Source organism: Pseudophryne corroboree, chromosome 4 (genome assembly GCF_028390025.1).
Source record: "Pseudophryne corroboree isolate aPseCor3 chromosome 4, aPseCor3.hap2, whole genome shotgun sequence".
Classification (NCBI taxonomy): Eukaryota; Metazoa; Chordata; class Amphibia; order Anura; family Myobatrachidae; genus Pseudophryne; species Pseudophryne corroboree.
Genome location: NC_086447.1, coordinates 721137403 through 721160335, shown reverse-complemented (window position 1 = coordinate 721160335; position 22933 = coordinate 721137403). Strand labels below are relative to the sequence as shown.

The window sequence follows — 22933 nt, the reverse complement described above, 5'->3', positions numbered from 1 at the left end:
CGACAGGAAGATTTTTCACGACAGGACTGCCTGTGTCGGATGACAAGAAAGCAGTTCTGCAGGTTGCCATTCAGTCTTTGCTGAATGCTGCAGTTGTAATTCCGGTCCCCGTGCAGGAACAGGGGCAGGGTTATTATTCCAGTCTGTTTCTGGTACCAAAACCAGATGGCTCAGTCAGGCCAATATTGAACCTAAAAGGTCTCAATCATTACGTCACTTACCACAGATTCAAGATGGAATCTCTCAGGTCAGTAATTGCAGGGTTAGAGCCACAGGAATTCATGATTGCACTGGATCTCAAAGATGCGTACTTACACATTCCGATTTGGCCACCTCACCAGAGTTTCTTAAGGTTTGCAATAAGGCGAGACCATTACCAGTTTCAGGCTCTGCCGTTTGGCCTCTCATCAGCGCCTCGGGTATTCACCAAGGTAATGTCCGTGATGATAGCTCATCTCAGGTCCCTAGGAGTAATAATTGTTCCGTATTTGGACGATCTACTCATAAAGGCTCCGTCTCAACAATTGCTTCTCCAGCATGCTTTGCTAACGTACAATGTACTAGTTCAGCACGGTTGGATAGTCAGTTTAAAGAAATCACATCTAATTCCGTGTCAACGACTTCAATTCCTAGGGATGATTCTCGATACAGTAAATCAAAAGGTTTACCTGCCACAACAGAAAGTACAGGTCATTCGTCATCTGGTGCAATTAGTGCTCAAGCCACGCACAGTCTCAGTACATTTGTGCATTCGCCTTTTAGGCACAATGGTGGCGGCTTTCGAAGCACTTCAGTTCAGAAGATTTCACTCACGTCCGTTTCAACTGGAGGTGTTAGCGCAATGGTCGGGATCACATCTGCAGATGCACCACAGGGTGAGATTGTCGCCACAAGTCAGGGTGTCTCTTCTCTGGTGGTTAAAAATACACAATCTATCTGCAGGGAGACGATTCGGCGTCGTGAATTGGATAATTCTGTCAACAGACGCAAGTCTCAGAGGTTGGGGAGCTGTAGTTCAGAGTTATCGGCTCCAGGGCCACTGGGCAGATCACGAAAGATCGCTATCCATAAATGTTCTGGAACTCAGGGCGATTTACAATGCTCTAAGACAAGCAGTGTACATGTTTCGTTTTCAGACTGTTCAGGTGCAGTCAGACAATGCGACGGCAGTCGCATACATAAACAAACAAGGAGGAACGAGAAGCCGCATGGCAATGCGGGAAGTAGCTCGGATCCTCAGATGGGCCGAATATCACCAGGTGATATTGTCGGCAGTGTTCATTCCGGGAGTGGACAACTGGGAGGCAGATTTTCTCAGTCGTCGGGATTTTCATCCAGGAGAGTGGGCATTAAATCCAGAAGTGTTTCAGATGTTGATCCAGAGGTGGGGTTACCCTCAGGTGGATCTGATGGCATCCCGCCACAATCATCAGGTGTCACGATATGTGTCCAGAACAAGAGATCCAAGGGCAGTGGCGGTGGATGCTCTCACAGCCGCGTGGCCGTACAGCCTCGTGTATCTGTTTCCACCGTTTCCGCTGCTCCCGCTGTTGCTAAAACGGATCAAGAGAGGGTCCGTCACAGTCATACTAATAGCGCCTCATTGGCCTCGGAGAACTTGGTTCTCGGATCTCCTCGGTTTACTCGCAGACGATCCGTGGCCACTCCCACTACGTCCGGACCTGTTACAACAAGGTCCGTTCCTTTACCCCGATTTAGCGCGGCTGCGTTTGACGGGGTGGCTGTTGAAAAGGCCATCTTGAGAAGAGAGGGCATTCCGGAGTCTGTTATACCAACCATGGTACGAGCTAGGAAGCCGGTTACGGCAGCTCATTATTACAGAATCTGGCGTACTTATATAGGTTGGTGTGAAGCTCGGAAGTTTCCGACATCATCTTTTAATTTATCCCGTCTTTTGTTATTTTTACAGATGGGGTTAGATGGAGGACTACGTCTTTCCACACTAAAGGTGCAGGTATCTGCGTTGTCAATTTACTTTCAAAGGAAATTGGCCTCGTTGCCGTCAATACATACGTTTCTACAGGGTGTAATGAGGATACAGCCTCCTTTCATTCCACCTACAGCACCATGGGACTTGAATCTGGTTTTAGATTTCTTACAGTCCGATTACTTTGAACCCTTACAACAAGTGGATATTAAATTTCTCACTTGGAAAACGATTTTTCTTTTAGCCTTAGCTTCGGCTAGGCGTGTTTCAGATCTGGGTGCCTTGTCGTGCAAGTCACCGTATTTAGTTTTTCATGATGACAGAGCGGAACTTCGGACGAATCCCGCTTTTCTACCAAAGGTAGTGTCGTCTTTTCACATCAATCAACCAATAGTAGTTCCGGTATTAACAGAGAATGCTGAAACGTTGGATGTGGTTCGCGCATTACGCGTCTATGTATCCCGAACGTCTACGGTTCGTAAGACGGATACGTTGTTTGTTCTCTATGATGCGGCTAAGAGGGGTTGGCCAGCCTCTAAGCAGACCTTATCCAGATGGATCAAACTGACCATACGTCAGGCTTACCTTCATGCTAGGTTACAGCCACCTACATCAGTAACAGCTCATTCCACACGTTCTGTGGGAACGTCATGGGCAGCGAGTCGTGGGGCTTCTACGACACAGCTTTGCCGTGCGGCTACTTGGTCTTCAGTGCACACGTTTGTGCGCTTTTACAAGTTTGATACGTTCGCAGCATCAGCATCTAGCTTTGGCCGTTTAGTGTTACAGGTGCCAAACAGCTCTCCCGCCACGGAGGAAACTTTGGTACATCCCAAGAGTACTCCAGTGACCCCTAGTGGACGAAAAAGAAAATAGGATTTTGGTACTTACCAGGTAAATCCTTTTCTTTGAATCCATAGGGGGCACTGGACGCCCACCCAGAGCAGTTTATCTGTTTTAGGAAGTTCAGTGGTTCTTATGGTAACACACTTTCACGACTGGTTTAAATTTAACAAAGGTTAATCAGTTAGGGTGTCAACTGTTTAGTTGTCTGTTACGTTTTGTGTCAACTTTATTGTTGTCCGTGAGATTATAGGTAATTCTCCTTTTGTCAATCTGAAGTGCTCGAGGATATGGAGGGGAGGAGTAGTCTCAAAAATTAATTTATTCAGTGCCTTCTTCCGGTGGAAGCCGTCCATATCCCAAGAGTACTCCAGTGCCCCCTATGGATTCAAAGAAAAGGATTTACCTGGTAAGTACCAAAATCCTATTTTTGTAAATGGCAAGTCCTTTATCTCTGTGACTATGACTAATTCATGATCGTTTCATCCATTGCTCAAAGCACTCCCAGTTCTTAAGCAGATACTACCTTTTCTACAGCATTCATCACCAGTTAATATGATTTACAGGGGTAGATGTATTAACATACATGCTCCGGCCATTATGTGTAAGGACCCGCTTCACCTCCAGATGGCAGTGAAGCAGGTTCATATAACGCATAAATGTATTAAAAACACACTTGGCAGAGTATAAAAGTACGGGTGGTCTTCAGTTTGCCGGCTGTCGGTATCCCGGGGCACAGTGTACCGGCGCCGGAATCCCGGCAGCCGGCATACTGACACTTTTTCTCCCTCTTGGGGGTCCACGACCCCCGTGGAGGGAGAATAAATAGCGTAGCGCGCCACCGTGCCCGCAGCGTGGCGAGTGCAGCGAGCCCGCAAGGGGCTCATTTGCGCTCGCCACGCTGTCGGTATCCCGGCAGTCGGGATCTCGGTGCCGGTATGCTGGTCGCCGGCATACCATACTACACCCTAAAAGTACCTGTGTGTCCTAGTACACTCTCCCTCTTTCGGCTGCGTGACCTCTTACCTTCCCCTGTTGGGATTCCGAACATCGGGATACCGCAGACGGTATTCTGAGCGCCGGCATCCTGAACCCAACCCGCTTGGAGTAACGTGCGTACAATTATTTTTCCACATGATGAATGTTCCTATAGTTTATAAACCTTGTTTCACCTTTGCTAAACAGCAGTACATTTGACAATTTGTTCAAAATTCAATAGATTCTTTTATGTTTGTAACCTGAACATTCATTTTAATAATAGTAGTTATATCATATAAAGTGATCTGCATGAGAGAGGATGACATTGGCAAAAATAAAAGTCTTTTCCTTCATCTCTGAAACATATCCCACTACCATTATGTTGTTTTGAAATTGCTCTGTAAAGATATCATTTCTCCCTTAAATCTGTTTCCATTCAAGTGCATTGATATTAATCTGTCAGTGTGTGCTCTCTCCCTTGTCATTTCTTGCCTGTTTTGGTAAGACATGTATTATTATTTGATTTCAAAGGCCATTTTCTTGAAGTGCTGTAACAAATAGCGCACACATTCCAAGCTGTCAGGCTACATTGTGTCCCTGTATATTATTACTCCATGCAGGCGTTGAGAATCTTGTTTTGACAAACTCAATAATTTTTTCTTATCAAATGCTTGAGATTCTGTTATGTTTTGTTATTTCCATATACATGAAATAAGGCTACTTTTCCAAAGTATTATCTGTATTTCCAAGCAGTAGTTGAAACACTGAGAAAAACTAATCTGTGCCTTTCAGATATAATAAAACAGAATTTGATAGAACTACTGTAGGTTGTTTGAGGAGACATGAACCTAGGTTTATTTTAGCTTGCAGCTTGAAGCGCAGAAGAAAAACAAATAAATTGCTTTTCAGTCAACAAATAGGCCAAAAAAAGTTTTCTTTAGTTGCTTTGGGCTCAGTACTGAGGTTCGGGGTATAAGACAACAGATAACGGATTATAATAAAAATAATACTACATTGCCTGTGTGAAACTGGGTACACACTTGATGACGTGTGTGTTCAGCCAATCCAACTGGCAACAGGACCCTGCGTCTGCAAGTGCATATACACTTGCTGATGCAGGGGAACGGCACAGGATGCAGCATGGTATTGCTAGCAAAGACTTCTGTCGGCTGTGCAGCATGGCTGACCAGAAAACATCATTGACGATGGCAGGGACGCGCATATTGCATAGTGTGTACACAGCTTGAAGTCCTCCACAATTAAATTTTTCCATTTATTATTCAACACCAAGTTCTGCCGATACTAAGATATAGGGGCTAATTCAGTAAGGATCACTATTGTGATCCCGTACGCAGTTTCCTGATTAGCGGGAAAACTGCACAGGCCCAGCACTCATTCTGCCCTGTACAGAATGGTTCCTACGTTATTGCAGGAAGCCCTCCATAAGTCTCTACCTGATTTACAGTCAAAGGGGGCGGGGCAAGGATGGCAGCGCTTTGTCAGAAACGGGCTCGTCGCCCCATTTTCAGGGCATGGCGAGGCCAAGGTCTGCGTCTAGAGACGCAGATTTCTTGGCCTCGCAAGGCCCCCTGCGACGTCCATCCTGCATAAGCTGAGGTTTACTCAGCCGGCCGTTTGCAGGAAACATTGCGCCCATCAGTCATGATGTTGATCACTGCCTGTGATGCAGGTCGCAGTCCTGGGATCGCAAATTCAGCAAGGAAGTGTTTAACACCACCTACTATATTTGTATTTTTAATGATTGCATTTGCAAAACTGCCTGCGTGCAGCTTTGCAAATGCAATCAATGCTGAATGAGGGCCATAGTTCAACAGTTGACACTCTTAGGAAGCCTTTAGGTTGCTCCCTGACTTATCTCAAATTGCAATTACAACCTGATTTGATCAGTGCTATTTAAACCAAATAATTACCCGTGTGAATTAAGCATTATCATAAAAAAATTACAACTTACATTTTTAGTAACACAAATACAGTATATTACGATATTGAGTTAATATAATAAAAATATCACAGTTTTTATTGAATAAAAATGGACATACTGAAAATAAAAATACTGTAAATAAAGAAGTAGTTATAGCACGCTCACATATTCTTTTGGGCAATCTGCTGCTTACGGAAAACTAGCAGGTATAGACGGGTTATTAATTGAATACTACGGTCCTAATTCAGAGGTGGCTGCTAATTTATTTATTACCAGTTATTTATATAGCGCACACATATTCCGCAGCGCTGTACAAAGAATATTTGCCCATTCACATCAGTCCCTGCCCCAGTGGAGCTTACAATCTATAGGGGTTTATTTACTAAACCTTGGACGGAGATAAAGTGGATGGAGATAAAGTACCAGCCAATCACCTCCTAACTGTATTTTTCAAACCCAGCCTGTGACATGGCACTTAGGATCGATTGGCTGGGACTATATCTCCAGAAGCTTTTATCTCCATCCAAGGCTTAGTAAATAGACCCCTATATTCCCTATCACATGTACACACAGACACATTCACGCTAGGGTTAATTTTGTTGGGAGCCAGTTAACCTACCAGTACATTTTTGGATTGTGGCAGGAAACCGGAGTACCCGGAGGAAACCCACACAAGTACGGGGAGAATATACAAACTCCACACAGTTAGGGTCATGGTGGGAATCTAACCCAAGACCTCAGTGCTGTGAGGCAGTAATGCTAACCATTACACCATCCGTACTGCCCAGCAGTAGAGTGTAGTTGCTCAGAATTTCCAGCGGAACATGGCCGCCGGTGCCACTGGAACAGAGTCTTCTGACACAGGGCCTAATTCAGACCTGATCAATAGACTGCTTTTTCGTACGGTGGGCGATAAGGTCTATGCGCAGGCATGACGCATGGGTACAAAGTGGCTCGCCGCTCAGCGATGGGTTTGTGCGAAGGATCCATTCGCATGGGCGTTCGCAAGGAGATTGACAGGAAGAAGGTGTTTGTGGGTGTTAACTGACTGTTTTCTGGGAGTGTTTGGAAAAACACAGGCGTGTCCAAGCATTTGCAGGGCGGGTGTGTGACGTCGATCCCAGTCCTGAACAGGCTGATGTGATCGCAGCGGCTGAGTAAGTCCTGGGCTACACAGACACTGCGCAGAATCTGTTTGTACAGCTCTGCTACTCATGCACACTTGCACAGCTAAAATACACTCCTCCTGTAGGCGGCGACTATCTGATCGCAGCAGTGTAAAAATCACCTGCTAGCGATCTGGTCTGAATTAGCCCACAGTCCAAGAACTGAAAATCTTGTAAAATATTTTCTCTGTTTTTTTTTTTTTTTGTTTGTTTTTTGTTTGTTTTTTACCAAATTCAGTGTTTCAGGCAGGTGGTGTGCCAGTCTGTTTTATTGTTCTGTGTTCAAAATAGTTCTGGTTCTGTGTTACCTCGTACCTTTCTTCTATAACATTGCAGTGATATTATTTATTAAAATAGTCTTATATAGTGCTTACATATTATGCAGTGATTTAGTCATGCACATTAGTAGTTGCCCAAGTAGAGTTTACAACCTGCATTCCCTAGTACACGGACATGCACACACTAGGGTTTATTTTGGCAAAAGTAATATAAGCTACCACTATATCTTTGGAGTGTAAGAGGAGCACAATCTACCTGTAGGAATCTCACACAAACCTGGTGGGGAAGGGGGATAGGGATACAGGGCCCCTGACAATGTCCCTCCGCTGTCCTCACCAGGCACTACAGGAAAATCATGGAGTCCAGGGATTGGAGAATGTATATGAATGTAAAACTTTGGGTTATAGCTGGCTGATATAATCACATCCCAGGGCGGTATGACTGTTGCCCAGTAGTAATCAATAACCTACAGTGCCTGGGTTATCTACAGGGGATGCGGTTATGTATTACTGATGCCTGGATTCCGAATGCTGAGTAGCTCGCCTGTCGGCATGCCGACCAACATGGACTATTCCCATTCCTGGGTGTCCACGACCCCCATAGAGTGGGAATAGAACCTGTGGCAAGCGCAGCGAGTCCGCAAGGGGCTTAGTTGCGCTCGCTTCCCCCCACGGTCATCTAAAAGCCATCGTCAGCATGGTGACCGGCGGTCTCTCAACCGGCGGTCACACGAACCCAACCCATCTACAGAGATTTACTGGAACTGAAAAGTTTATACACTGTATTGTGCAGAATCCATGCAAGAATAAACACATGTATAGAAGCTAATTGCCCAATACATGTGTGTATAGCTCTGGAGTTCATAATAACTTTTGAAATTGCTTCCGGACAAAATCATTTATGTACAATAATTCTACTGAACAGCAATCATCCCATCTTCAAAAGTACAGTATGTTCCAATTTAGGTGGTATGCTACATATCAGCATCTCATGTACAAATTGAAGTGGTGTGTCTGTAATAAAGTGTTATTATTCTTTTATTTGCATCACATCATCTGCATATAAAGTGTTAAGAAATTATTTGTAGGTAACAAAACATGATCATAAAAACAATTACTGGAATATTGCAGAATTCCCCAGTGATGACGTAGACACAGTCATGTGTGGCACACATACTAGCAGTAAAGATCTGGAGTTTTGGTGTTTGTTGGTTTTGTGAGAGATAGGTAGTAGTTAGAGATTTTACACTAGTATTTTTGATCTGTTATCCGCCAAGTCACTTGGTAGTATGGCCAGTTCCCTGCTCTCCCCTGGCTGCAAACTGGCCCTATACTGTATGTCCAGCACAGTATTTGGGTAGAGGGTGAGGCCAGGCTCCCACTGCACATGACTGAGATGGGACAGACTATGTATAATTTCTATATAGATGCTGCATGACTCTACATTGAATCATGCCATATAGTAATGTAGGTGTCACGGCAATGCACAATGGACAAGGGTTTGATTCAGTATTCAAGCAATCTGTCACTTCTCTAGGAATAAGTAAGGTCTCCCATAGCAACAATTAAGGCCAATGAGGTGTGGATATGGATTATGTGGGCCTCAGTAAACTGAATATTAAGATGAATTAAATTCTCTTCTGCCCACTGACTGAAACATTGTTCTTTAACATGTTTATGGTTTTTGCTTTTATGGGCTAACTTGTAAAAACGGTAGTGATCTTAGCAACACATTTGTTGGTATTGTAAAATATTTGATATATATATATATATATACAGGTTGAGTATCCCTTATCCAAAATGCTTGGGACCAGAGGTATTTTGGATATGGGATTTTTCCGTATTTTGGAATAACTGCATACCATAATGAGATATCATGGTGATGGGACCTAAATCTAAGCACAGAATACATTTATGTTACATATACACCTTATACACACAGCCTGAAGGTAATTTTAGCCAATATTTTTTATAACTTTGTGCATTAAACAAAGTGTGTCTACATTCACACAATTCATTTATATTTCATATACACCTTATACACATAGCCAGGAGGTCATTTAATACAATATTTTTAATAACTTTGTGTATTAAACAAAGTTTGTGTACATTGAGCCATCAAAAAACAAAGGTTTCACAATCTCACTCTCGCTCAAAAAAGTCCGTATTTCGGAATATTCCGTATTTCGGAATATTTGGATATGGGATACTCAACCTGTATATATATATATACAAACAAAATATAGAAAACCACAGCACTCGCCACCCCAGAAGCGGGGTGCAGTGTCTGCACTCACCACTCATAGGGTGGGGTGCATGCAGCCCATGGCCACCTACCCAAATATGCATGCACCCCACCCTATGAGTGGTGAGTGCAGACACTGCACCCCGCTTCTGGGGTGGCGAGTGCTGTGGTTTTCTATATTTGTTTGTATATTATGGGGTTAATCTTTGGTTAACTCTTATTAACCGTGGTCACAGGCCTTTTCATGCACCCCTGTGTAATCTCAATTGTTCTAAACCTGTGTCAGCTGCTCCTTAGTAATTTATCGGCTGTGTCAGGTGACTAGTATGCCTTTAAAAGCCACAAGATATGTGGCAGGCATACATTAAACTTAGTGGGCATATTTGCAGTTATATTATATGTGATACAGTTGCCAGGTTTTAATTCTTAAGGCTTTGTGGTAGTGTAGGACCTGCATGAAGGTGGGGTACCTTGGCGAGCGGTATGCAGGCTTCCGTGCATTGGCCAATTCACTAACTAAACCCCCATCATTTATTTATTGATGTTGTGAGGACAAGTGAGCTTGCTATGGTGAGTGCTGAATTCTCTATTTGTGTGTGTGTATATATATATATATATATATATATATATATATATATATACAAAATATTTCCCCCCCCCCCCCCCCCCAAAAAAAAAAAAGAATCCATATCCTGATTTTTTTGGGAGTATTCCCAATTTTAACCTTGTGATGTGTAAATGAATATAATTATAAACAGCAAATTACTGTATGCTCTTTCATTTAGAGATTATGGATAGCACACACAACCTTCATAACAAAATAACCTGCAGTGTTGTAGTCAAGATACCTTGCTGTTCTAAACCGCTAAAGCAATATTCATTTTTATTATCTCTAACAGCCTCCTATTGTCGTTCCTCAAAGAATTCACTCAACAAGTCGGAGTGTGAGAGAAGAGAAGACACGCTCAGAAATTAACTGTAAGGATCTAGGCACGCTACTCTTACTATTGTGTCACTCTTACCTTCAGCAAGTGCCTGCACCATTATTAGTTCTTTACATTTTCTCTTTATTACCCTCCCATGGCTTTCATGGATGATTCTATATTGCCTTCCCTGCTCAGACTGTGCCGCCCAATCACTGATCCTCCTCATCCTTTCTCTTTCCTCTCTGTGTGGTAGCAAAGGATAGATAAACTGAGAATTGAAGCTTTACATGATTAAATTGGGCAACATACACTTACTGTATGTGTTGTTTACAATTTCCTACCTATTGAATGACATTATCATGCAAAGCATACATGGTAACAGTTATCCTAAATGTCTAGATATACACACGTGTGGTTCAAAAAATAAAGTAACAAGACCTCTCATTGCATAAATGTATCCAAGTCGTACATATATGTATAAAATCAATAGTATAGCCTTGGTTCCACATAGTCCCCATACTGTACTTGTCTGAGTATTTGTTCGAACTGTACACCAAGGCATCTGTCCCAGTATAGAACATATCCGTGCCTGACGCCTGACATGATGGCTTGCTGAACTTCACCGTCTGTTGCGAATCGCCTTCCACCCAGGAGCTTCTTCAATTGTCCAAAGAGATGGAAATCACTCAGTGCTAGGACAGGGCTGTAGCGAGGATGGTCCAGTACCTCCCAATGGTAGCACCGTAACAACTCATGCATGCGGTTGGCTGAGTGTGGCCTGCATTATCGTGCAGCAGTACGACGGCTGTTGCTGCAACCCAGGTCGTTGGCAATGAATTTCAGCTGCAGATGTGCGCTTTAGATGCAGAAATCTGATCACACAACACACCTCAGTGTGTGACCATGTTTCCGCCAGCCCAGCCATCTTACAGCTGATGTTGGGACAGGATGACTGATATACTGTAAGGCGCAGTCTAATGGTCGTGTGTGTGTACATATATATATATATATATATATATATACCAATTTTCCAAGTGCGGCACTCCTGGACTTATCAAAATAAATCACGGCTCAGACAGGCAGGTACTGTACCTGCCTGTCTGAGCCGTGATTTATTTTGATAAGTCCAGGAGTGCCGCACTTGGAAAATTGGTGTGTGTGCATATACGTGAGGGCACCCGGACGAGGATCGTAATTAGAAGGAGAGCCGGACCATACGGATATATATATATATATATATATATATATGTATATATATATATATGTGTATATATATATATATATATATATATATATATATATACACTGCTCAAAAAAATAAAGGGAACACTAAAATAACACATCTTAGATCTGAATTAATGAAATATTCTTATTAAATACTTTGTGCTTTACATAGTTGAATGTGCTGACAACAAAATCACACAAAAATTATCAATGGAAATCAAATTTATTAACCCATGGAGGTCTGGATTTGGAGTCACACTCAAAATTAAAGTGGAAAAATACACTACAGGCTGATCCAACTTTGATGTAATGTCCTTAAAACAAGTAAAAATGAGGCTCAGTAGTGTGTGTGGCCTCCATGTGCCTGTATGACCTCCCTACAATGCCTGGGCATGCTCCTGATGAGGTGGCGGATGGTCTCCTGTGGGATCTCCTCCCAGACCTGGACTAAAGCATCCGCCAACTCCTGGACAGTCTGTGGTGCAATGTGGCGTGGGTGGATAGAGCGAGACATGATGTCCCAGATGTGCCCAATTGGATTCAGGTCTGGGGAACGGGCGGGCCAGTCCATAGCATCAATGCCTCCTGAGCCATTTAGCTCACCGCACGTCCCTGATATAGATAAAAATACAGTGTGTGTATATATATATATATATATACATACATACATACATACATACATACATACATACAGTTCTGTATATTTCTCTGACGTCCTAAGTGGATGCTGGGGACTCCGTCAGGACCATGGGGATTAGCGGCTCCGCAGGAGACAGGGCACAAAAGTAAAAGCTTTAGGATCAGGTGGTGTGCACTGGCTCCTCCCCCTATGACCCTCCTCCAAGCCTCAGTTAGATTTTTGTGCCCGGCCGAGAAGGGTGCAATCTAGGTGGCTCTCTTAAAGAGCTGCTTAGAGTAAAAGTTTTGTTAGGTTTTTTATTTTCAGTGAGTCCTGCTGGCAACAGGCTCACTGCATCGAGGGACTTAGGGGAGAGAAGTGAACTCACCTGCGTGCAGGATGGATTGGCTTCTTAGGCTACTGGACACCATTAGCTCCAGAGGGAGTCGGAACACAGGTCTCACCCTGGGGTTCGTCCCGGAGCCGCGCCGCCGACCCCCTTGCAGATGCCGAAAAGTGAAGAGGTCCAGAAACCGGCGGCAGAAGACTTTTCAGTCTTCATAAGGTAGCGCACAGCACTGCAGCTGTGCGCCATTGTTGTCAGCACACTTCATAGCAGCGGTCACTGAGGGTGCAGGGCGCTGGGGGGGGCGCCCTGGGCAGCAATGATAGTACCTTATTCTGGCTAAAAATACATCACATATAGCCCCTGGGGGCTATATGGATGTATTTAACCCCTGCCAGGTCTCAGAAAAACGGGAGAAGAAGCCCGCCGAAAAGGGGGCGGGGCCTATTCTCCTCAGCACACAGCGCCATTTTCCCTCACAGAAATGCTGGTGGGAAGGCTCCCAGGCTCTCCCCTGCACTGCACTACAGAAACAGGGTTAAAACAGAGAGGGGGGGCACTTATTTGGCGATATGACTATATATATATTAAAATGCTATAAGGGAAAAACACTTATATAAAGGTTGTCCCTGTATAATTATAGCGTTTTTGGTGTGTGCTGGCAAACTCTCCCTCTGTCTCCCCAAAGGGCTAGTGGGGTCCTGTCCTCTATCAGAGCATTCCCTGTGTGTGTGCTGTGTGTCGGTACGTGTGTGTCGACATGTATGAGGACGATGTTGGTGAGGAGGCGGAGCAATTGCCTGTAATGGTGATGTCACTCTCTAGGGAGTCGACACCGGAATGGATGGCTTATTCAAGGAATTACGTGATAATGTCAACAGAGACGGCCGGCAAACAAAATAGTACCTGTCCAGGCGTCTCAAACACCGTCAGGGGCTTTAAAACGCCCATTTACCTCAGTCGGTCGACACAGACACGGACACTGATTTCAGTGTCGACGGTGAAGAAACAAACGTATTTTCCTTTAGGGCCACACGTTACTTGTTAAGGGCAATGAAGGAGGTGTTACATATTTCTGATACTACAAGTACCACAAAAAAAAGGGTATTATGTGGGGTGTGAAAAAACTACCTGTAGTTTTTCCTGAATCAGATAAATTAAATGAAGTGTGTGATGATGCGTGGGTTTCCCCCGATAGAAAATTATTGGCGGTATACCCTTTCCCGCCAGAAGTTAGGGCGCGTTGGGAAACACCCCTTAGGGTGGATAAGGCGCTCACACGCTTATCAAAACAAGTGGCGGTACCGTCTCCAGATAGGGCCGTCCTCAAGGAGCCAACTGATAGGAGGCTGGAAAATATCCTAAGAAGTATATACACACATACTGGTGTTATACTGCGACCAGCGATCGCCTCAGCCTGGATGTGCAGAGCTGGGGTGGCTTGGTCGGATTCCCTGACTAAAAATATTGATACCCTTGACAGGGACAGTATTTTATTGACTATAGAGCATTTAAAGGATGCATTTCTATATATACGAGATGCACAGAGGGATATTTGCACTCTGGCATCAAGAGTAAGTGCGATGTCCATATCTGCCAGAAGATGTTTATGGACACGACAGTGGTCAGGTGATGCAGATTCCAAACGGCACAAAGAAGTATTGCCGTATAAAGGGGAGGAGTTATTTGGGGTCGGTCCATCGGACCTGGTGGCCACGGCAACTGCTGGAAAATCCACCGTTTTTACCCTAAGTCACATCTCTGTAGAAAAAGACACCGTCTTTTCAGCCTCAGTCCTTTCGTCCCCATAAGAGTCATATCTGCCCAGGGATAGAGGAAAGGGAAGAAGACTGCAGCAGGCAGCCCATTCCCAGGAACAGAAGCCTCCACCGCTTCTACCAAGTTTCTCAGCATGGCGCTGGGGCCGTACAGGACCCCTGGATCCTACAAGTAGGATCCCAGGGGTACAGATTGGAAAGTCGAGACGTTTCCCCCTCGCAGGTTCCTGAAGTCTGCTTTACCAACGTCTCCCTCCGACAGGGAGGCAGTATTGGAAACAATTCACAAGCTGTATTCCCAGCAGGTGATAATCAAAGTACCCCTCCTACAACAAGGAAAGGGGTATTATTCCACACTATGTTGTGGTACTGAAGCCAGAAGGCTCGGTGAGACCTATTCTAAATCTGAAATATTTGAACACTTACAAAGGTTCAAATCAAGATGGAGTCACTCAGAGCAGTGATAGCGAACCAGGAAGAAGGGGACTATAGGGTGTTCCGGGACATCAGGGATACTTACCTCCATGTCCCAATTTGCCCTTCTCACCAAGGGTACCTCAGGTTCGTGGTACAGAACTGTCACTATCAGTTTCAGACGCTGCCGTTTGGATTGTCCACGGCACCCCGGGTCTTTACCAAGGTAATGGCCGAAATGATGATTCTTCTTCAAAGAAAAGGCGTCTTAATTATCCCTTACTTGGACGATCTCCTGATAAGGGCAAGGTCCAGAGAACAGTTGGAGGTCGGAGTAGCACTATCTCAAGTAGTTCTACGACAGCACGGGTGGATTCTAAATATTCCAAAATCGCAGCTGTTTCCGACGACACGTCTGCTGTTCCTAGGGATGATTCTGGACACAGTCCAGAAAAGGGTGTTTCTCCCGGAGGAGAAAGCCAGGGAGTTATCCGAGCTAGTCAGGAACCTCCTAAAACCAGGAAAAGTGTCAGTGCATCATTGCACAAGGGTCCTGGGAAAAATGGTGGCTTCTTACGAAGCGATTCCATTCGGCAGATTTCACGCAAGAACTTTTCAGTGGGATCTGCTGGAAAAATGGTCCGGATCGCATCTTCAGATGCATCAGCGGATAACCCTGTCTCCAAGGACAAGGGTGTCTCTTCTGTGGTGGCTGCAGAGTGCTCATCTACTAAAGGGCCACAGATTCGGCATTCAGGACTGGGTCCTGGTGACCACGGATGCCAGCCTGAAAGGCTGGGGAGCAGTCACACAAGGAAAAAATTTCCAGGGAGTGTGATCAAGTCTGGAGACTTCTCTCCACATAAATATACTGGAGCTAAGAGCAATTGCAATGCTCTAAGCTTAGCAAGACCTCTGCTTCAAGGTCAGCCGGTATCGATCCAGTGGGACAACATCACGGCAGTCGCCCACGTAAACAGACTGGGCGGCACAAGAAGCAGGAGGGCAATGGCAGAAACTGCAAGGATTCTTCGCTGGGCGGAAAATCATGTGTTAGCACTGTCAGCAGTGTTCATTCCGGGAGTGGAAAACTGGGAAGCAAACTTCCTCAGCACGACCTCCACCCGGGAGAGTGGGGACTTCATCGGGAAGTCTTCCACATGATTGTGAACCGTTGGGAAAGACCAAAGGTGGACATGATGGCGTCCCGCCTGAACAAAAAACTGGACAGGTATTGCGCCAGGTCAAGAGACCCTCAGGCAATAGCTGTGGACGTTCTGGTAACACCGTGGGTGTACCAGTCGGTGTATGTGTTCCCTCCTCTGCTTCTCATACCTAAGGTACTGAGAATTATAAGACGTAGAGGAGTTAGAACTATACTCGTGGCTCCGGATTGGCCAAGAAGGACTTGGTACCCGGAACTTCAAGAGATGCTCACAGAGGACTCATGGCCTCTGCCGCTAAGAAGGGACTTGCTTCAGCAAGTACCATGTCTGTTCCAAGACTTACCGCGGCTGCGTTTGACGGCATGGCGGTTGAACGCCGGATCCTAAGGGAAAAAGGCATTCCGGAAGAGGTCATTCCTACCCTGGTCAAAGCCAGGAAGGAGGTGACCGCACAACATTATCACCACATGTGGCGAAAATTTGTTGCGTGGTGGGAGGCCAGGAAGGCCCCACGAAGAAATTTCAACTCGGTCGATTCCTGCATTTCCTGCAAACAGGAGTGTCTATGGGCCTCAAATTGGGGTCCATTAAGGTTCAAATTTCGGCCCTGTCGATTTTCTTCCAGAAAGAATTGGCTTCAGTTCCTGAAGTCCAGAAGTTTGTCAAGGGAGTACTGCATATACAACCCCCTTTTGTGCCTCCAGTGGCACTGTGGGATCTCAACGTAGTTCTGGGATTCCTCAAATCTGTGGATTTGAAATATCTCACATGGAAAGTGACCATGATGTTGGCCCTGGCCTCGGCCAGGCGAGTGTCAGAATTGGCGGCTTTGTCTCACAAAAGCCCATATCTGATTGTCCATTCGGACAGGGCAGAGCTGCGGACTCGTCCCCAGTTTCTCCCTAAGGTGGTGTCAGCGTTTCACCTGAACCAGCTTATTGTGGTACCTGCGGCTACTGGGGACTTGGAGGACTCCAAGTTGCTAGATGTTGTCAGGGCCCTGAAAATATAGGTTTCCAGGACGGCTGGAGTCAGGAGAACTGACTTGCTGTTATCCTGTATGCACCCAACAAACTGGGTGCTCTTGCTTCTAAGCAGACGATTGCTAGTTGGATGTGTAGTACAATTCAGCTTGCACATTCTGTGGCAGGCCTGCCACAGCCAAAATATGTAAATGCCCATTCCACAAGGAAGGTGGGCTCATCTTGGGCGGCTGCCCGAGGGGTCTCGGCTTTACAACTTTGCCGAGCTGCTACTTGGTCAGGGGCACACCCTGGCTGAGGAGGACCTGGAGTTCTCTCACTCGGTGCTGCAGAGTCATCCGCACTCTCCCGCCCGTTTGGGAGCTTTGGTATAATCCCCATGGTCCTGACGGAGTCCCCAGCATCCACTTAGGACGTCAGAGAAAATAAGAATTTACTTACCGATAATTCTATTTCTCGTAGTCCGTAGTGGATGCTGGGCGCCCATCCCAAGTGCGGATTGTCTGCAATACTTGTACATAGTTATTGTTCAAAAATCGGGTTATTGTTGTTGTGAGCCATCTTTTCAGAGGCTCCGCTGTTATCATGCTGTTAACTGGGTTCAGATCACAGGTTGTACAGTGTGATTGGTGTGGCTGGTGTGAGTCTTACCCGGGATTCAAAATCCTTCCTTATTGTGTACGCTCGTCCGGGCACAGTATCCTAACTGAGGCTTGGAGGAGGGTCATAGGGGGAGGAGCCAGTGCACACCAGCTGATCCTAAAGCTTTTACTTTTGTGCCCTGTCTCCTGCGGAGCCGCTAATCCCCATGGTCCTGACGGAGTCCCCAGCATCCACTACGGACTACGAGAAATAGAATTATCGGTAAGTAAATTCTTATTTTTTAACTGAGTGTGTGTGTATACAGTGTAGCTTGGCGCAATTAGCGGGCTCGCTAGCAGGCATGTGCAAATGCAGTAGTTGCACCCGTGTTCCATAGGAAATAGCTGTGTGATCGCTGGTGCGGCTATTTACACCTGGGCGCATATCATCACGGTTGGTTCTATATCGGAGGGGCTGAAGGGACCTTGTGACGTATTGAGGGGAGGAGCTACGTCACCAGGGGGAGGAGCTACGGGCGAACAGGGTACCCGAAAAGTACCCTCGCGGGCTCGCTTCGCTCGCCACGCTTCGGGCACGGTTGCTCGCTCCGCTCCGCTTCGCTCACCACCTAATTACTAAAGGTAATAGTTGGTGGCGTGGATAGTAGAGGAACTATCCCGCTGGCCTAGCTCCTCCCCCTTGCGTCGTAACTCCTCCCCCTTACGGAAAAGGTCCCTTAGCCCACTTGATTCTAGCATCTACCATATCGTCACTGGTGCGGTGTGTGCACATGTGTGAATGCATTGTGTCAATGATGAGAGAGGCTATAGCTGTATGTCATCATGTGGTGGTCAATATTTTACTGGGCTTATTTATGTGCTATGGAATTACAATAATGAAACAAATAGGTTCCCATGTGTACTAGGAACTGCTTACAGCATAAGGTGTTGTAGAAGACTTTTTGCTAATTGATTTAAAATATGTATTTCAATAAAAAGAAAGCAAATCGTCAGACTAAAATGGATGACACATTAACATCTTTCCGTTTCCCTTATAGTTGGCCAAGTAAAGTTTGATCCACCAATGAGGAAAGAGACTGAGCCACATCATGATCTGGTTAGTAGTTTGGGGTTCTATGTTGTCCTTGATCTAAGCTAATTGTAAGGACATCCAGGATCGATTTGTACTAACACCACAGCGACCCACCAACATTGACAGTGATGTTAAGGACACCACTGGCACCTCCCGGGTGATTAGTTGATACTTTCATATACCGTATGATGACCATAGGCTGTATATGTATGTATGTATGTATATATATATATATATATATATATATATAAATAAATATGTGATTTGATGTGTGAAAGATTTGCAAAGGCTTGTATACACCATGCAGAATACTATTCTCAGCACACTTTCTTTTTAAACTATATTTTCTAGTCTTATTTACAGTAGCTTCTGCTTCTTCCCCTTTTTGTTCTCTTACAAGATCCTGCATGTGGCAAATGCTTAAGAGGAAGGTCAGACAGAATGCATTTATTTTACTAATGCTTCTTGGGTTTAACTAACCTTTTTAGTCTATCTGAAAGAGTGCGTCTGTGATTCTGATTGCCATTGCACTACTTACATGTATATAATACTTGTGCAATTGTAATGAAGTAAAGAGTGTCTGCAGTAGTTCCACTAGCACCTGTTTGTCATCGCCACTAACAAGCTGCAGTTGTATTATGCGATGATATACACTCATGATACACAGCCAGCAAAGAGCAGCACGGTGTGTGAGTGGTTCCCAGCCAGCCGCATGTTTTTGTTTTTCTTTGCAGCCTGCAAGTGATTTTCCCTCTTGTGTATGTGCAGCTTTCAGTATCACTGTAAATAACTTGGGCATTTGTCTGCTAAACAGCTCGACAGGGACGATTTTTTGGACAGTGCAGAAGAAATATACTACACTGCAAGATCTAATCTGGTATATTCCTTTTCTTTGTCATCTTTAACTTTTCAACGCAATTTAAATGTTCTTCTGCTGTTATTCTTAAGCCATAAGTATGCACAGTGTAGGTGTGTTTGTCCTGTGCTTTATGTTCCCCGATTCCTATACCACAGGGTCTAAAATAACATACTGTAGGAGATCCTCTACAAGTCCTATAAAGAGGTCTCTTGTATCTGACCAGATCAGAGGAATTAGCATATTTATTTAAGCAAGTCATTTTTAGCGAGTTATTATATAGCGCAAATTAAGACCCATGTCCTTGCCTGAGTGAAGCTTGCAGTATATGTTCCCATATACATGTATACTCAGGGTTCTGTATTTTTTTATGTATTTTTTTTTGTTAGAAGCCAATTTACCTCCACCAATATAATTTCTCTGACGTCCTAAGTGGATGCTGGGACTCCGTAAGGACCATGGGGAATAGTGGCTCCGCAGGAGACTGGGCACAACTATAAAGAAAGCTTTAGACTACTGGTGTGCACTGGCTCCTCCCACTATGACCCTCCTCCAGACTTCAGTTAGAATCTTGTGCCCGGCTGAGCTGGATGCACACTAGGGGCTCTCCTGAGCTCCTAGAAAGAAAGTATATTTAGGTTTTTTATTTTACAGTGAGATCTGCTGGCAACAGACTCACTGCAGCGAGGGACTAAGGGGAGAAGAAGCGAACCTACCTAACAGGTGGTAGTTTGGGCTTCTTAGGCTACTGGACACCATTAGCTCCAGAGGGATCGACCGCAGGACCCGACCTTGATGTTCGTTCCCGGAGCCGCGCCGCCGTCCCCCTTACAGAGCCAGAAGCATGAAGAGGTCCGGAAAATCGGCGGCAGAAGACTTCGGTCTTCACCAAGGTAGCGCACAGCACTGCAGCTGTGCGCCATTGCTCCTCATGTACACCTCACACTCCGGTCACTGATGGGTGCAGGGCGCTGGGGGGGGGGGGGGGGGCGCCCTGAGGGCAATATTACACACCTTGGCTGGCAAATATACACCATATATAGTCCCAGAGGCTATATAGGTGTAAATTAATACCCCTGCCAGAGTTTCAAAAAACGCGGGAGAAGTCCGCCGAAAAAGGGGCGGGGCTAACTCCTTCAGCACACTGGCGCCATTTTTCCCTCACAGCTCCGCTGGAAGGAAGCTCCCTGGCTCTCCCCTGCAGTCTACAACTACAGAAGGGTAAAAAAGAGAGGGGGGGCACTAAATTTAGTCGCAGTATATATATATATATATATATATATATATATATATATATTATATATATATAGCAGCTATAAGGGGATATTATTCAGTTAGTCCCTGTATTATATAGCGCTCTGGTGTGTGCTGGCATACTCTCTCTCTGTCTCCCCAAAGGGCTTTGTGGGGTCCTGTCCTCTGTCAGAGCATTCCCTGTGTGTATGCGGTGTGTCGGTACGGCTGTGTCGACATGTTTGATGAGGAGGCTTATGTGGAGGCGGAGCAAATGCCTGTAAATGTGATGTCACCCCCTGCGGGGTCGACACCTGAGTGGATGGTTCTGTGGAAGGAATTACGCGACAGTGTCGACTCCTTGCATAAAAGGTTTGACGACATACCTACTATGGGACAGCCGGCTTCTCAGCCTGTGCCTGCCCAGGCGTCTCAAAAGCCATCAGGGGCTCTAAAACGCCCGCTACCTCAGATGGCAGACACAGATGTCGACACGGATACTGACTCCAGTGTCGACGACGATGAGACTAATGTAACTTCCAATAGGGCCACACGTTACATGATTGAGGCAATGAAAAATGTGTTGCACATTTCTGATGTTACCCCCGGTACCACAAAAAAGGGCATTATGTTTGGAGAGAAAAAACTACCAGTAGCTTTTCCTCCATCTGAGGAGTTAAATGACGTGTGTGAAAAACCGTGGGCTTCTCCTGATAAGAAACTGGTAATTTCTAAGAGGTTACTAATGGCGTACCCTTTCCCGCCAGAGGATAGGTCACGCTGGGAAACATCCCCTAGGGTGGATAAAGCGCTCACACGCTTGTCAAAGAAGGTGGCACTACCGTCTCCGGATACGGCCGCCCTGAAGGAATCTGCTGATAGAAAGCAGGAGGCTATCCTGAAGTCTATATATACACACACAGGTGTTATACTGAGACCAGCTATTGCGTCAGCATGGATGTGCAGTGCTGCAGCTACGTGGTCAGATTCCCTGTCGGAAAATGTTGATACCCTAGACAGGGACACTATATTGCTAACCGTAGAGCATATTAAAGACGCACTTTTATACATGAGGGATGCACAGAGGGATATTTGCCGGCTGGCATCCAAAATTAGTGCAATGTCCATTTCTGCCAGGAGAGGGTTATGGACTCTGCAGTGGACAGGAGATGCAGATTCCAAAAGCACATGGAAGTTCTGCCTTATAAGGGTGAGGAGTTGTTCGGGGATGGTCTCTCGGACCTCGTTTCCACAGCAACAGCTCGGAAGTCTACATTTTTACCCCATGTTCCCTCACAGCCAAAGAAAGCACCGTATTATCAGGTACAGTCCTTTCGGCCCAATAGGGGCAAGCGGGTTAAGGGCGCGTCCTTTCTGCCCAGAGGCAGAGGTAGGGGGAAAAAGCTGCAGCATACAGCCAGTTCCCAGGAGCAAAAGTCCTCCCCCGCTTCCTCTAAGTCCACAGCATGACGCTGGGGCTCCACAGGCGGAGCCAGGTACGGTGGGGGCCCGTCTCAAATATTTCAGCAATCAGTGGGCTCGCTCACGGGTGGATCCCTGGATCTTTCAAATAGTATCTCAGGGGTACAAGCTGGAATTCGAGACGTCTCCCCCCCCGCCGTTTCCTCAAATCTGCCTTACCAACCACTCCCTCAAGCAGGAAGGCAGTGTTACGGGCAATTCACAACCTGTATTCACAACAGGTGATAGTAAAGGTGCCCCTACTTCAACAAGGACGGGGTTACTATTCCACAATGTTTGTGGTACCGAAACCGGACGGTTCGGTGAGACCCATTTTAAATTTGAAATCCTTGAACACATATATAAAAAAATTAAAGTTCAAGATGGAATCGCTCAGGGCGATTATTGCAAGCCTGGACGAGGGGGATTACATGGTATCACTGGACATCAAGGATGCTTACCTGCATGTCCCCATTTACCATCCTCACCAGGAGTACCTCAGATTTGTGGTTCAGGATTGTCATTACCAATTCCAGACGTTGCCGTTCGGTCTATCCACGGCTCCGAGGGTCTTTACCAAGGTAATGGCCGAAATGATGATACTCCTTCGAAAGAAGGGAGTTTTAATTATCCCGTACTTGGACGATCTCCTGATAAAGGCGAGGTCCAGGGAGCAGTTGTTGGTCGGGGTAGCACTATCTCGGGAGGTGCTACAACAGCACGGCTGGGTTCGAAATATTCCAAAGTCACAGCTGATCCCTACGACACGTCTACTGTTCCTGGGGATGCTTCTGGACACAGAACAGAAAAAAGTGTTTCTCCCGGAGGAGAAGGCCAAGGAGCTGTCATCTCT

At 45.6% G+C, this 22933-nt stretch overlaps 1 protein-coding gene across 7 annotated transcripts in view; it reads left to right on the top strand.

Annotated features, from left to right (window-relative positions):
• The window catches only part of MAP4K3 (mitogen-activated protein kinase kinase kinase kinase 3), a 691402-nt gene that overhangs the window by 486776 nt on the left and 181693 nt on the right, over window positions 1-22933 (top strand). For 5 of the 7 annotated variants that reach the window (XM_063918040.1, XM_063918039.1, XM_063918038.1 and 2 more), the window contains 3 exons: window positions 10300-10378; window positions 18496-18554; window positions 19345-19407. In XM_063918040.1, coding sequence (XP_063774110.1) covers window positions 10300-10378; window positions 18496-18554; window positions 19345-19407 — 201 coding nt within the window. The remainder of the gene's footprint in view (window positions 1-10299; window positions 10379-18495; window positions 18555-19344; window positions 19408-22933) is intronic. The other 2 variants (XM_063918042.1, XM_063918044.1) reach the window with 1 other exon arrangement.